Source organism: Staurois parvus, unplaced genomic scaffold, assembly GCF_062004578.1.
Source record: "Staurois parvus isolate SC_StPar_1 unplaced genomic scaffold, SC_StPar_1.0 ptg000191l, whole genome shotgun sequence".
In the NCBI taxonomy this organism is placed as follows: domain Eukaryota; kingdom Metazoa; phylum Chordata; class Amphibia; order Anura; family Ranidae; genus Staurois; species Staurois parvus.
In genome coordinates this window covers 6,667,944-6,683,712 of record NW_028317987.1, presented here as the reverse complement: position 1 = coordinate 6,683,712, position 15,769 = coordinate 6,667,944, and the positions used below count along the sequence as shown (strand labels likewise).

Here is a 15,769-nt window from a genome sequence, read left to right as displayed (position 1 = left end):
TATTTTGCATGGAAATATGTAGTTTTTTTATTGTAGAGGGTAATTTTTAGGAATAACTCACTGAAATCTGTCTGAACAAGAGTCTAGTAAACATCCCGGGGAGGATAAAACTTGAAACACGAAATCATAAATTATAATTTAATAAATACTCCTAAAAAATAATAATATAATAATAATAATAAATGTAATTCAATAATATAATCAAACCAAAAACACTGATATTGGAAATATAGCGCCAAGTTCGCACATCGCTGAGCAAAGTCGCAGAATCGTTTTCAGTGTCTGATGATGAATTTCCCCCACCAATCATTATCACTCAATTCTGCAAGTGGTTCTGATTTACTATCGCTGTTCTCTAGCCGGTCTAAAACCGATTTTGACATAAAGGGACGCTTTTTGGACGCCATGGACGTTTCTGTTTCCAGGCAGAAAGAACAGTAAAAATGCAGGCAGGGCGCCGGACAAAGCACTCGGGACAAAATGTATGTGAAATGGTTTGTTACAGGAATGTTTTACTATGTAATATTTGTTTGCAAAAAAATGACATTTTTTTTAATTTGCCGCCGGTTCCGGCACCCGTACGTCCTGACGTCACAGTGACAGGAACACAGAAGCCGGCATCGGCAGGAGGAGATGGCCGGGGATGCTGAAGGGGACACATCGCGGGAGCGAAGGACAAGGTAAGCGCTGCAGCGACTCCCTGAACAACACCACATGGTAAGCCGCAGTGTAGCTCAGGGTTACCTCTCTTGATACTGAAATTTTACCCCGAGCTACACTCAGGAATACCGCTGGGGAGGCTAGGCTTCTTTCACTCCTCATCCTCGTTAGGCTCCTTCCCCTTCCCATCCTTTCTAGGCTTCTTCCCCTCCCCATCCTTTCTATGCTTCTTCCCCATCCTCTATACTTTCCTTCCCTTCCTTTTCCACCCTTCTCTCCAATTCTCCTTAGGTTTCTACCCCCCTCCCATCCTCTCTAGGCTCCTTCTCCTCCCATCCTCTCTAGGCTCCTTCTCCCCCCCATTCTCTATAGGCTCCTTCTCCTCCCCATCCTCTCTAGGCTCCTTCCCCTCCCCATCCTCTCTTGGCTCCATCCCTTCCCCATCCTCTCTAGGCTCCATCCCCTCCCCATCCTCTCTAAGCTCCCTTCCCTCTCTAGGCTTCTTCACCTCTCCATCCTTTCTAGGCTTCTTCACCTCCCCTTCCTCTCTAGGTTCCTCCTGCTCCCCATCCTCTCAAGGTTCCTACTGCTCTCTATCTTCTCTTGGCTCCTTCTGCTTCCCATCCAAGTGCTGTTTACTAATACATTGTCTTCCCGCTGCATAGTGGAAGTGTAGAGGCATGCCGTGTAGTCATCTGTGGATAATTAGGTCTGCAAAGAGGTCTAGTGTGTCCGGTGTGCTGTGGGCTGAAGATGCTCACATGACTCAGTGGATGAAACACGTTGACATCACAACATCATGACGCCCGCATCCCCGGCATCCAGGCCTCTCCACACAGCCTCACCACCTGGCCACATTGCTCTGGACACACTAGACCTCTTTGCAGACCTCCTCATCCACAGATGATTACACGGCATGCCTCTACACTTCCACTATGCAGCGGGAGGACAATGCATTAGCAAACAGCACTTGGATGGGTGAGCGGACTCTGTTTTTTGGACTACGGCACTAATACACTGCGGGAGTCCCCATTCATGGAAATTGCTTGGCTGAGCTCCACCTGTCTGATGTCCTTGTTCCTATCGCTGGCACACAGGGCTCTATCAGTCTCATATTTCTGCTCACCCACTGCCTACTGCACTATCTATCCTGTCATTATAACCCGCCATCCATATACTGGCAACACTGCTATTACCACAATTATCCGTGGATGACTACGTGGATTACCCCCTATGGGATCTATATGGGTCTGCCATGTATGTATATGACCTCACTGAGGATTGAGGGACTCTCCTGTGCTGAAAGTGAATGGTGACCGCTGCCTCCTTTGACTCTACAAGTGCCCCGTTCCGTCATCTCTTTACATCCATCTACTGGCTGTCTTTGTGCCAAGTGTGAGATAGCAGCGTGTGGCTTTATCTGATATCTCAGTGACTATCATCTACATATGAGGATACCTGAGGATTGTCCTCCATGACACCACCAGGGTCTATTATACATGTATGTGACCCCCATGAGGACTGATCGGGTCTGCCTTTACTATCAAGGAGCTTGATTCTGTCCGTCCCTTCATCACCTTCCATTGACTACAATGTCCACATTATCTATCCATTCTATTCTATTTCATGTTGTGTCAGTAATAAAAGTCACGGAGGGTTGGGAACCCTGCAAGGGGGGCAGAGATATGTGACTGCCTAGTCCAGCCTTTCTCAGCCAGGGTTCCTCCAAAGGGTTCTAGGGCTTCCTTGTCACTTCATTGGGCTGTATATGGAAGTGTCAGCGACCAGCCGTTTCTGGATACACAGCTTTGTCATCATTGCACACACACAGGATTTTGTTTTTCATTCAATACATTTTTATTATAATTTCACTTTCAACAGGATTACAAAAAAAAAATCAGGAAATAGTAAAGGCAGAAATCCGATTGGTCAGGATGATCCCTTGTCTGGAATGTGGGGGCGGAGTCATTATTATTGGTGTACATTACAATAACGTTGCTGGGAGGTCTCTTCATTTCTCTGCTCCATACTTCCCGTCTTTATAGAAACGTCTCCTGACATTTGGGGGTCTATTCATAGAATGTGCAGAACCATTCACCTGGTGAAAGTGCATGTCCATTCCTTAGCAGATCCGAAGAGGTAAGTGTGCATGGATGGGGTGTAGGTCAGTCCTTACCCTAGATGAAATCTCTCATACAGACACAATGGGACTCATGGGACTTTATAAAGAGGAACTCCAGAAAAACATCAATAAAGATCTTCCAATGTTTTCTTCCCAATCAGCGTAGAAATCATACAACCCTCCCAGCAGGTGTACAAGGCCATGAAATCTCTCACAAAGTCCATCAATGGACAATTCCTGGACAACAATCACCGTGGGACAGAATTCTGAGCACCATAAGGAGGATCCAGCAGCGTCATCCATCTCCACGCGTTTCCTGGTGCAGCGCTCACTTCTTCAGGAGAAATGATTCCTGCTGATCAGAGTATACACCAATAATAAAACAAATGGCGGCAGGACCATCACTGGCTGGATGGAAAGTGGAGCAGGAAAGTGGCATCAGGTAAGTCTTCCCAGGAGTTCTGTGCTGGGCCAGCTCCCTTGTTTATGGCAGCTGGTGGACATGCTGGTGCTCGGGCCTAAGACACTTCCTGCCTACCATGGTAAGCCAGCCCCCCTCTGTGTTCTCACTGGATGCCCCTGGGTCTGCCACTCCCCCCATGTGTACGCAGATTGCACAGAACACATTGGAAGATTTGATTGATGTGATTTTCTGGTGTTCCTCTTTATAAAGTCACATGACCATTCTGTCTGTATGAGAGATTTTATCTCCTGTCCATTCCTTCTCTGTGAATGGGGCTAAAACACCGATGTCATTAGGAGATTTGCTGAGCTGGGGGAATGTTTTCCATCATTACAGAGCATTTCACACTCCATTTATATTCTTCTCCTGATCTCAATGGCCAACCCGGTCCCACACTTCATCCATGTCTTTGGGGACCTCTGATCTCCTTATGGACTGTTTCTTCCATGATGATGATCAGCCATGGAGTATATCTGAGGTGTATATCAGGGTGTGCTTCTTCCCCACATGAGAGCTGAGATGTCCATCAACATTCATCTAGAAGACATTTCCCGCACTCAAGGTACTAATACACCTCTAGGGTTGTGTGGGACCCCTGATGTACAGGAAGACAGGACTTCAGTGAGGAACATTTCCCTCACTCAGGACAGGAAAGTTGCTTTTACCCCATGTGAGATCTCTGATGGATGGAAAGATTGGACTTCTGTGAAAAACATTTTCCGCACTCAGGACAAGGATATGGTTTTTCCCCTGTGTGAGATCTCTGATGTATGTAAAGATTAGACATATGTGAAAAACATTTCCCGCACTCAAGACAGGAATACGGCTTCTCTCCCGTGTGAGATCTCTGATGTTTGTAAAGGTTGTACTTCACTGAAAAACATTTCCCGCACTCAGGACAGCAATATGGCTTCTTACCCGTGTGAGATCTCTGATGTATGCAAAGACTGGACTTCCATGAAAAACGCTTCCCACACTCATGACAAGAATATGGCTTCTCCCCCGTATGAGATCTCTGATGTGAAACAAGCTCTGATTTTTGAAAAAAACTTTTCCCACAATCAGAACAGGAAAATGGCTTCTCCCCTGTGTGCAGTCTTTGATGTGTGCTAAGGTGAACCTTCTGTGAAAATGTTTTTCCGCACTCAGGACAGGAATATGGTTTCTCAGCTAGGTGAAGCCTCTGATGTTTTTTAAGATTAAACTTTTTTGAAAAACATTTCCCGCACTCAATACAGGAATACGGCTTCTCCCCCGTGTGAGATCTCTGATGTGTGTAAAGATTGGACTTCACTGAAAAACATTTCCCACACTCAGGACAGGAATACGGCTTCTCCCCTGTGTGAGATCTTTGATGCCTATTAAGATAGGATTTACAACGGAAACATTTCCCACACTCAGTACAGGAGAAGCTCTTCCCTGTTGGAAGGCCGGCCCGGTCCCGCACAGTCTGAGGTTCCTCAGGATACGAGGAATCCGATGGTCCAGCTACACTGGGTGGTGCCGGATGGACATTGGAGGGAGCCGGGTTTTCTCCTGGACTATACTGTGTGATGTCCTCATCTTCTACTTTCCAGTCTGGAGACAAAGTGAGACAATCCTCGGAGGTTTTCCTCATCTCCCGGCCATGGACTAAAATACAAAGACAAAGAGGATTACTAGACAGGAGCTGATTGGTTCCCCCAAACCAGGACTCCGCCCACATCAGGCAGCTTGGTCTCTGAGGAGCTTACAATTCCACCCTCAAGGGAACTAGGAAATGGCTCCTCTGATCTCCTACCAGGTCATTTCTTTATTCATGGACCTTAGTCAGAGACTGAGGAAACAACCAGAACTGTCTTTTATAGGAGGGACAGTGATGAGGGGATTATAGGACGAGGGTCCCCACCCCGTCAATCACTCATCGCCATCTTCCCAACACAAGAAGGACTGCACTTCCTTATTTAGTCCATGACTTAGTCATGAAGAACAGCGGGGCTGAGCCCCACCAGAGGTCAGAGAGTGAGGATGGGGGGAGAACAACCAAGATGAAGACTGGACTGATCCTGAAGACCACCATCATTGGGGTATTGACTCCTCCCTCATTATCACTTTCTGTTTAAGGGTCCAAAGTGGGAGGATGTTATCACATTATTATCACCATGTAAAAGTCTGTGCTCCAATCACATCATCCGATATAAAACGTCCAGCTGGTAGGAAATGGGTGTAACAAAGGAGAATCCATATTATGTGTACATATAGCAGTGGGGGGAGAGCAGAAGTCAGGAGTATGTAATGTACAACATAGAGTATATAGTGCAGGGGTCAGGACTATGGAATGTACAACATAGAGTATATAGTGCAGGGGTCAGGAGTGTATAATGTACAACATAGAGTATATAGTGCAGGGGTCAGGAGTGTATAATGTACAACATAGAGTATATAGTGCAGGGGTCAGGAGTGTATAATGTACAACATAGAGTATATAGTGCAGGGGTCAGGAGTATGTAATGTACAACAGAGTATATAGTGCAGGGGTCAGGAGTACGTAATGTACAACAGAATATATAGTGCAGGGGTCAGGAGTATGTAATGTACAACATAGAGTATATAGTGCAGGGGTCAGGAGTATGTAATGTACAACATAGAGTATATAGTGCAGGGGTCAGGAGGATGTAATGTACAACATAGAGTATATAGTGCAGGGGTCAGGAGTATGTAATGTACAACATGGAGTATATAGTGCAGGGGTCAGGAGGATGTAATGTACAATATAAATTATACAGTGTAATGGTCAGGACTCATAATATTGGTATTCAGTAATCAGTGGAAGCTTAAATGTTTACTGTAGACAAGTTGCAGAGATCCCACACCGCTGCCTCCCATCTCCTGAGACTGCACTCAGTGACTTGGGTCTGAGACACTACAGACATATCCCTCCACCCGGCACAGCCAGCAGACCACAGAGCAAGGAACCCTGGGAGAAATATTCTGTCAGAAATATAACTAGATCTGGGCATGGGGAAGGACACCCAAGACACACACCCCAGGTGCCTAGGTCTAGTATCGCTTGTGCTGAAAAACATTTTTCTGCCAGCTGATCCCCAGAACCTCCATAAATCCAGTCTAGATACATAAATTGTGTCTGCAGCACAGAGAAGGAAGATTATCCGAGAGAAATCCAGGAATACAGGACGGGGAACACAGCTCAGGAAAGTGACCAGGGGATTACAGGCTGATATCACCCAGTCCCCGCCCTACTCTGGTGTTAAGGTCCTACCTTTTCCCAGAGGTTATATTACTCCATGTGCTGGCATCCATCTTGGATTTCTGCTGAGCATGGTGGGAAGCTTTTATGCCTTCAGGTCTCTGAGGTCCATCCCCCAGAGGGGTGTGGCTGAGCACATATAAGCCTGTGATCCGCACATGCTCTTTGCACTTGTGTCTTGTGTCTTTGTCTTGCTATAGCTCTGTGTATACTCTCGTGACTCTTCTGGTATCTGACTCAGCTTGTGACTAAGACCATTCTCTGTGTTTTCCTTCGATCTGACCTTCCGGTACTGAACCCGGCCCGTGACCTGTGATTCTCTGTCTACTGTTCTGTACCGTTTTGTCCCGTTGTTGTCGACCCGGCCTGCCTGACTACATGCCATTGGCGGCGGCCATTACTGCAGCCGGGGTGTCTCGGGGGCCGCGACTTTGTTCCTGGCTGCATCAAGTCCATCCCCACCATCAGGGGCCCTGGTGAAGGTCAGCCTGGGACTTAGACTCCGCGCCCTGAGGGACTTCGGTCTGTTGGTGGTGGTTGTCGCCAGCCAGTGCGTTACCCTGCCACTAGGCCTACCTGTCCGTTCCACAGCCCTGCCCTGACATTACACAAGTGCCATGAATCCTGACGGTGCAGGTACGCCTTCGCTTCCAATGTTGGTCGCCAGACTGGATCAACAGGATCTCCTGTTGGATCAGTTCGCTCAGGCGTTGCAAACTCTGCTTGCACGCACCTTACTCCTGGTGCTATTAGGCCGGTTGTCACTCCGGTGGTCGCTCCCGCTGCTGTTCCGCTTGTTGCGCCTACCGCCACGGCTGCTGCGGTGCCCAGAGGTATGACTGGTTCAGCCCCTCTTCCACAGCGCTTTGGGGGTGAGCCGAGTAGGTGTCGTGGGTTCCTCAACCAGGTTGGGATTTACTTCGAATTAATACCCCACGCTTTTCCGACTGAGAGGTCAAAGGTGGGTTTCCTAATATCGCTACTCTCAGACAAGGCCTTGGCCTGGGCAAATCCCTTATGGGAGAGGAATGACCCGGTGATTCATGAGTTTTCCGGTTTTGTCGATGCCTTCCGTAGGGTATTCGACGTACCGGCTCGCTCCACCTCGGCTGCCAAGCTGCTCATGTCTATGCATCAGGGGTCACGGACCGTTGCCGAGTACGCCATAGAGTTTCGTACCCTGGTGGCAGAGGTGGGTTGGAACAATGAGGCTCTGGTGGCTGCGTTTTCTCAGGGTCTTTCTGATGCATTGAAGGATGAGATCGCAGCCAAGGAATTGCCTGTGGAGCTGGAGGCACTAATTTCCTTCCTGATCCTGATTGATACCAGGCTCAGGGAGAGGCCTTCACTCAAGGAACGCCTGTGGAGGCCTTCCAATCGACTGGCACCTGTTTTCTGTCCCACCCGTTCCTCCCTCTCCTCCCATGCCTCCTGGGGATAGATTGTCTGGTGGTGAGCCCATGCAGCTGGGGTTTGCTCGCCTTTCCGAGGGAGAGCGGGCCACTCGGCGTCGGGAGAGTCGCTGCCTGTACTGTGGACTTGGTGGGCACTTTCAGCAGTCCTGTCCGGTCCGTCTGGGAAACGCTCGCACCTGAGATCCTGTCGGGGACAGATCTTGGGTGGAGTCTCCTCGTCCCCGGCGTTCCGCAGAGATAAACCACTGATCACCGTTGTCCTCTCTTGGGCGGAGGGCTCGGTGATGGCCCCGGCGTTGGTACATTCTGGGGCCGGCGGGTTGTTTATGGACAGCTCATTTGCTGCCCAGCACTCCATTCCCCTGCAGGCTCAAGTTACCCCATTGGTTCTCGAGGCGATAGATGGCAGGCCCCTGCAACCACCGCAGGTTACCCACGAGACCATGCCAGTTGAAGTAGCGATTGGGGCTGTTCACAGGGAGTTGGCCTGTTTCCAGGTGATTTCTTCTCCGCACTATTCGGTGGTTTTGGGGTATCCCTGGCTCCAGACGCACAATCCAACCTTTAATTGGCGAACGGCCGAGATTCTCTCGTGGTCTCCACAGTGTGGGCCGGGTGCATCCGTGGGCTGGTTAAGGTGTTGTGTGCCTCCTCGGACTCTGCATTGCCCACCGATTATGGGGAGTACCAGGACGTGTTTGATAAGGTACGCGCTGGTGCCACTCCTCTGCGTGGCAGGGTGTATCCTCTCTCAGTTGCGGAGAATAAGGCCATGGAGGAGTACGTTGCGGATGCGCTTTCTCGGGGGCACATTTGTAAGTCTACTTCCCCAGCAGGAGCGGGCTTTTTCTTTGTAAAGAAGAAAGGTGGTGAAATGAGGCCTTGCATCGATTATAGGGGTCTCAATCGAATCACCACTAAGAATGCCTACCCGATTCCCTTGATTACTGAGTTGTTCGACCGTCTTAAGGGAGCAACAGTCTTTACCAAACTTGACCTTAGGGCGGCGTACAACCTCGTATGGATCAAACAGGGGGATGAGTGGAAGACCGCGTTTAACACCAGAACCGGTCACTACGAATACCTGGTGATGCCCTTCGGGTTGTGTAACGCGCCCGCAGTTTTTCAGGAATTCATAAATGATGTACTTTGTGACTTGTTGCAGCAGTGCGTGGTAGTTTACTTGGATGACATCCTGGTTTACTCTGCCTCCATGGAGTCCCATATCCAGGATGTCAAGCAGGTGCTGCAACGATTACGTGAGAACAAACTTTTTTGTAAACTTGAGAAGTGCGAATTCCATCGATCCCAAGTTGCCTTTTTGGGCTACATCATTTCTGCGGAGGGATTCTCCATGGACCCTCAGAAGGTTGCGGCGGTTCTGCAGTGGCCTCGTCCCAATGGTCTTTGGCCCATTCAGCGCTTTTTGGGTTTCGCCAACTACTATTGGAAGTTCATCAGGAACTTCTCCATGCTGGCAAAGCCTCTTTCAGACCTAACCAAGAAGGGCAGTAATCCTCACGAGTGGCCATCCGAGGCCATCGTAGCTTTCGAGGCTCTGAAATCCGCCTTTGCTTCGGCTCCGATACTGTCTCATCCCAATCCTGGATTGCCCTTCGTCCTTGAGGTTGATGCATCCGAGACGGGAGTAGGGGCTCTCCTGTCTCAACGTCAGTCGCCCGATGGACCCCTACTTCCCTTTGGGTTCTACTCCAGGAAGCTTTCCTCTGCAGAGTGCAACTACCAGATTGGAGATAGGGAGTTGTTGGCAATCATTCTGGCTCTCAAGGAATGGAGGCACCTGCTCGAGGGCTCCGCGGTTCCGGTCCTCATTCTTACCGATCATAAGAACCTGACTTATCTTTCGGAGGCCAAAAGATTGACACCCCGTCAGGCCAAATGGGCCTTGTTCTTGTCGCGGTTCAACTCTGTGGTCTCCTATTTGCCTGGTTCCAAGAATGTCAGGGCTGATGCATTATCACGGCAATACTCTGAGTTGTCCAGGGAGGACTCTGAGCCAACCTCGGTCATACCTCCGGATCAGATCCTGGCTGCCATTCGCACCAGTCTGACTTCTCCCCTTGGGGAGCAGATTTTGGCGGCTCAAACTGACGCTCCTCCCGAGAGACCGGAGGGTAGATGTTTTGTACCCAAGGGGTTGCGCACCCGTCTGCTGCGTACCTACCATAACTCCAAAACTGCCGGGCATCCGGGGAGGAACCAGTTGTCTTGGGTCGTCTCTCGGTTGTTCTGGTGGCCAACTCTCCGTGCCGACATCGCCTCTTATGTAGCGGCATGTTCGATCTGTGCCCAGAATAAATCTCCACGGCATCTTCCAATGGGTCTTCTGCAACCCATTCCCAATGGGGAGCATCCTTGGTCACACCTGGGCATGGACTTTATTGTAGACCTCCCTGTGTCTCGGGGTCATACGGTCATTCTCATGGTCGTCGATCGTTTTTCCAAAATGTGCCATTGTATTCCACTCAGGAGATTACCAACAGCGCAAGAACTGGCCACGGTCTTTTCCAGGGAGATTTTTCGCCTGCATGGGTTGCCCAAGGTGATTGTCTCGGACCGCGGGAGTCAGTTCGTGTCCAGGTTCTGGCGCGCCTTCTGCTCCCAGTTTTGTATTAGTCTCTCCTTTTCTTCAGCCTACCACCCATAGTCCAATGGGGCTGCGGAGCGTTCCAATCAGGCCTTAGAACAATTCCTTCGATGTTATATCTCGGACCATCAGGATGATTGGGCCGATCTCCTGCCTTGGGCAGAGTTTGCCAGGAACTCGGCGGTCAACTCCTCCTCCGGGATGTCTCCCTTCATGGCCAACTATGGGTACCAACCCGCGGTATTACCTGAGAGGTTCTCACCACAGGACATTCCAGCTGTGGAGAACCATCTTCATGGGGGCAGATCCAGAGGGCCTTGAGGGACTCGGCTCAGCATCAGAAGTTCCAGGCTGATCGCAGACGGTTGCCCGCTCCTTCATACCAGGTCGGCGATCGGGTGTGGTTGTCTACTCGTAGCCTCAATCTTTGGGTGCCCACACCCAAACTAGCTCCCCGTTTTGTCGGTCCTTTTCGCATTCTCCGCAAGGTGAATCCGGTGGCCTATGCCCTTGCCCTTCCGCCTGGGATGCGGATCTCCAATATCTTTCATGTATCACTGTTAAAACCTCTGATCTGCAATCGCTTCACTACCTCTCTGCCTCGGCCCCGTCCCATTCGGGTTGACGGTCATGAGGAGTATAAGGTGAGCCGGATCCTGGACTCTCGATTGGTGCATGGCCAATTACAGTTCCTGGTTCATTGGCGTGGTTATGGTCCCGAGGAGCGTTCCTGGGTTCCTTCCGCAGATGTCCATGCTCCTGCCCTCCTCTGTGCTTTTCATACCCGCTTTCCTCAGAAACCTTTTGTTGAGGCGCGGAAAGGGAGGGGCCCTTGAGGAGGAGGTACTGTCAAGGTCCTACCTTTTTCCAGAGGTTATGTTACTCCATGTGCTGGCATCCATCTTGGATTTCTGCTGAGCATGGTGGGAGTCTTTTATGCCTTCAGGTCTCTGAGGTCCATCCCCCAGAGGGGTGTGACTGAGTACATATAAGCCTGTGATCCGCACATGCTCTTTGCACTTGTGTCTTGGTCTTGCTACAGCTCTGTGTATACTCTCGTGACTCTCCTGGAATCTGGCTCGGCTTGTGACTAGACCATTCTCTGTGTTTTCCTTTGATTTGACCTTCCGTTGCTGAACCCGGCCCATGACCTGTGATTCTCTGTCTACTGTTCTGTACCGTTTTGTCCCGTTGTTGTCAACCCGGCCTGCCTGACTACGCTATTGTCATTCTTATCAGCTATAAGCCATTGGCGGAGGCCATTACTGTAGCCGGGGTGTCTCGGGGGCCGCGACCTGGTTCCTGGCTGTGTCAAGTCCATCCCCACCATCAGGGGCCCTGGTGAAGGGCAGCCTGGGACTTAGACTCCGCGCCCTGAGGGACTTCGGTCTGTTGGTGGTGGTTGTCGTCAGCCAGTACGTTACCCTGCCACTAGGCCTACCTGTCCGTTCCACAGCCCTGCCCTGACATCTGGACCAATCAGTGAGCAGTATGGGTGGAGGAATGGATTTAGTGTTCATGACCCACCTGTGCTGATCTCTGTAGGAGTGTCCTCCTCTATAATTAGCCTCATTATTCCATCCTCCTCCATAGACTGCTGATCATCCCTCACATACGCCTCTTCTTCTTCTGCTTTCACCTCAAATTCTATATCGATTGGATCTCCACTCTAAATCAAGGAAATGAGAGAGAATATCATCTGTAAAATGTAAGATTTATGATTGTGACATCACATAAAAAATCAACACTTTGTCTCCACAAGTTCATGTTCTAGATGCTCCATCCCACCAACCTTGTAATAGTGAGGGATGGTGTGACCTTCCTGTGTGGAATTCTGGGAATACAGAGGACGGGGACATCTCTCTGGTGGGTTCCTGTAGCTGGATGACTCCACCATGATGTTCTGGTACAGATCTTTGTGTTCCTTTAGAAGTTCTGACTCCTCCATCCCCCCATCCTCATCCTCCTCCTCTTTTATCTCTTCTTTAACCTCAACTTTAGGATCTCTCAGGTTTCCACTCTGAATATATAATAAAAATGCCATCAATGGTAACAATGCAGATAATGTACAGATCCTAATGATACTAGAAAGAAAATAATAACCAGATATCTTTCTAATCAAACTAATAAGACATATAATATAGAGTGACAAATTCATCGGCTGTAATAGGAAATATGTAGTCTATTAGAATGCTCCAAACAGTATGTGGGTCGTACCACGAGAAGGTTGAGGGACCGTCTCCGGAGCACATTTATAATATTAAAAAAGGATATAAGGAGCATTCCCTCTCCTTACATTATAGGTGATATCAGAAGAGAGATCCCTCCTCACTTATGTTCATAGGGATAGATACTATCATCCCGCACTGGAGAGGGACATATAAGACTCGGCCAGTATCCCAACTGGAGACCAAACAAATTTACGAGTTAGGTACCCTGCACCCGGCAGGACTCAATATTGAGTTAGATGTTAATTGTTTTATCGTTAATAGTTAATTTCATTTGAACATTCTTTAATGTGTACTTTTAGCATAAATATTTTAATTCTTGTGTATTATTCTTACAATACTGTTATATTCATATCATATGTGATTTCAGTCTTAGTACAATAATTAACGCTCATCGGATCTTTTGCCAAATCCTTCTGATGTCCATTTTTTGTTCTAAAATTTTTTTTTATATAATAATATAATCATTTATAATTTTACTATAATGGGCACTAGTATATATTTTACTTATTTTATTATTTGAATACAATAGGTGTTTTAATGGTATAATTATTTGACTTTATTATATTTTTATTATGATTTTGCTGATATTCTTATACAACTTTTTATTTCTTTTACTTATTAATTAATATCCTTTATTGATATTAATATACAACAGTTGATCAATATTTAATGTAGATCAATCACTTCCAACACTCATATAAGTGCTATACTTTTGACATCTGAAATGGTTTATCTAATCATATAAAGCATTACCACACCTGCATCACCAATATATTTCAATATATTAGGAGTTTTTAATATATTATACTCTTTTGACATTTAGAATTTAAGGTAATATACCGCATAAGCGAACGAATGTACATACTCTTTTTATCTATATAAAAAACCTCTAGTAAAATGGCGCATCAGCGCACGAGAGTAAACAATCTGTTTAGGATTCAGCAAAATGTCGCCGGCTTGATACGCATGCGCCATTCTGCCTATTTAAAGCCTTATGTCACGTCATGGCGCCAATGGTTTCTTCCTCTGATGATGTGCGTGCGCACGTAACGCGTAAGGAGGAGCCAACTCACGCCGTGATGTCATGCCGTCGGAGCATCGTGGAACTTTGGTGGCCATCTTTATTCGGCGACGACACCCAGTACCAGTTTATTACCTCCAGAGAGGGAGCCTCCAGTTAACCCTTGTGAGCTGCACCCACCTATCCCTTAAGGGGAACTCTGGACACCCCTGGATCATCAACATTTAAAGTCCTGGGACCCATCCACCTTGAGAGGAAGCGTTTTTCCACAACTGGCTCAGATGACTACCTTGATGACACCAGGATATAAGATATAACACGCACTAATATTGTGTGTCTGGTGAGTGCGCATTTCTTCTGTTTCCACGAGCACAAGCACCAATTGAAGCTTTTGGGACTATATGGGCACTATCTAGTCACTGACACAAATTATTTGCCCCATATATTTATAATTATATATTTTCAGTCACTGATACGAACTATATGTCATATTTATTTATTTAGTGTGAGTACTGCACTTATATACTTTATGTTCATTTAAAGGTTTTATCTAGTTACCTTTGTGCTAAGCTGATAACTAGTCTCCATTTGAATTTTTTAAGTGTGTTCACATATATTGTTTATTTACATCAAATTTTATTATTTATTGTTTATTTTTACCTCCCTTTCATCTGAATCATTATTTTAGCGCTGCACTATTTTATTTATTCTATTGTAAGGTTTATGTTGGTTACCTTCAGTGCTTAGCTGCTGACTGGATAGCACTCGCTTTGTACATTTTATTCTAACGTACAGATCCTAATGATACTATCAGTGATTGCTCCCCATCTACCTGATGATGGTGAGGGATGGTGTGACCTTCCTGTGTGGAATCCTGGGAATACAGAGGACGGGGACATCTCTCTGGTGGGTTCCTGGTATTAGGTGGCTCCATCATATCCTTGTGTCCTTCTGAAAACTCCTCCATCACTCCATACTCCTCTTTATACTCTTCTTTAACATCAATATTATCATCCCCGAGGATTCCACTCTGAAAGATATAATAAAACATTCATTGTAACAAACATGCTGTGTATAAATCACAACTACCAATAATTGTCATCATCTACCTGATGATGGTGAGGGATGGTGTGACCTTCCTGTGTGGAATCCCGGGAATACAGAGGGCGGGGACATCTCTCTGGTGGGTTCCCATGACTGGATCCATCTGTAGGAAACACACACACTGACTGAATCCATTGTTTCTATGTGTTTATCAGATGATGGGGGATCTAGGTGGATCCTCCGTACTGCTCTCTCCTTTACAATAAAGTCTCCTCTTACCCGGTGATGTGAGGGGCGGCTGATTGTCCATCATGACGTCCTTGTAGAGATCCTTGTGTCCTTCTAAATACTCCCACTCCTCCATGGAGAAATAGACAGTGACACCCTGACACCTTATAGGAACCTGACACACACAATGATACAGTCACCATCCAGACACATCCCTTGTCTGTTACTGGAGAATGTCCCAGAATTCCCGGCACCGCTCACCTCTCCTGTCAGCAGCTCAGTGATCTCTCTGGTGACTTCTAGAATCTTCTGCATGTTGTGTCTCTCAGGCTTTAGGGAGTCACATGGAGGCACTGTGATGGTCATATGGTCACCTGACTTTGGAACAGGAAATCTCTGTATTGAGGAACCAATAGGAATATCATGTTAGACTCCCAGAATCCTCCTCACCTCTCCAGTCAGGTCTGTGTTTTATTAATAGAGATGAGAGTGATGTCATGTGACCTCCCAGAATCCTCCTCACCTCTCCAGTCAGGTCTGTGTTTTATTAATAGAGATGAGAGTGATGTCATGTGACCTCCCAGAATCCTCCTCACCTCTCCGGTCAGGTCTGTGTTTTATTAATAGAGATGAGAGTGATGTCATGTGACCTCCCAGAATCCTCCTCACCTCTCTGGTCAGGTCTGTGTTTTATTAACAGAGATAATTGATGTCATGTGACCTCCCAGAT

At 47.5% G+C, this 15,769-nt stretch overlaps 2 protein-coding genes across 2 annotated transcripts in view; one reads left to right on the top strand and one right to left on the bottom strand.

Moving 5' to 3' along the window:
* The window catches only part of LOC149461934 (uncharacterized), a 54,508-nt gene that overhangs the window by 9,093 nt on the left and 29,646 nt on the right, over positions 1-15,769 (top strand).
* On the bottom strand, positions 2,494-13,865 carry LOC149461935 (uncharacterized). The gene is given in 2 exon segments (XM_089677703.1): positions 2,494-4,877; positions 13,820-13,865. Coding segments are annotated over 2 exon segments (1,113 nt in total). The 3' UTR covers positions 2,494-3,810.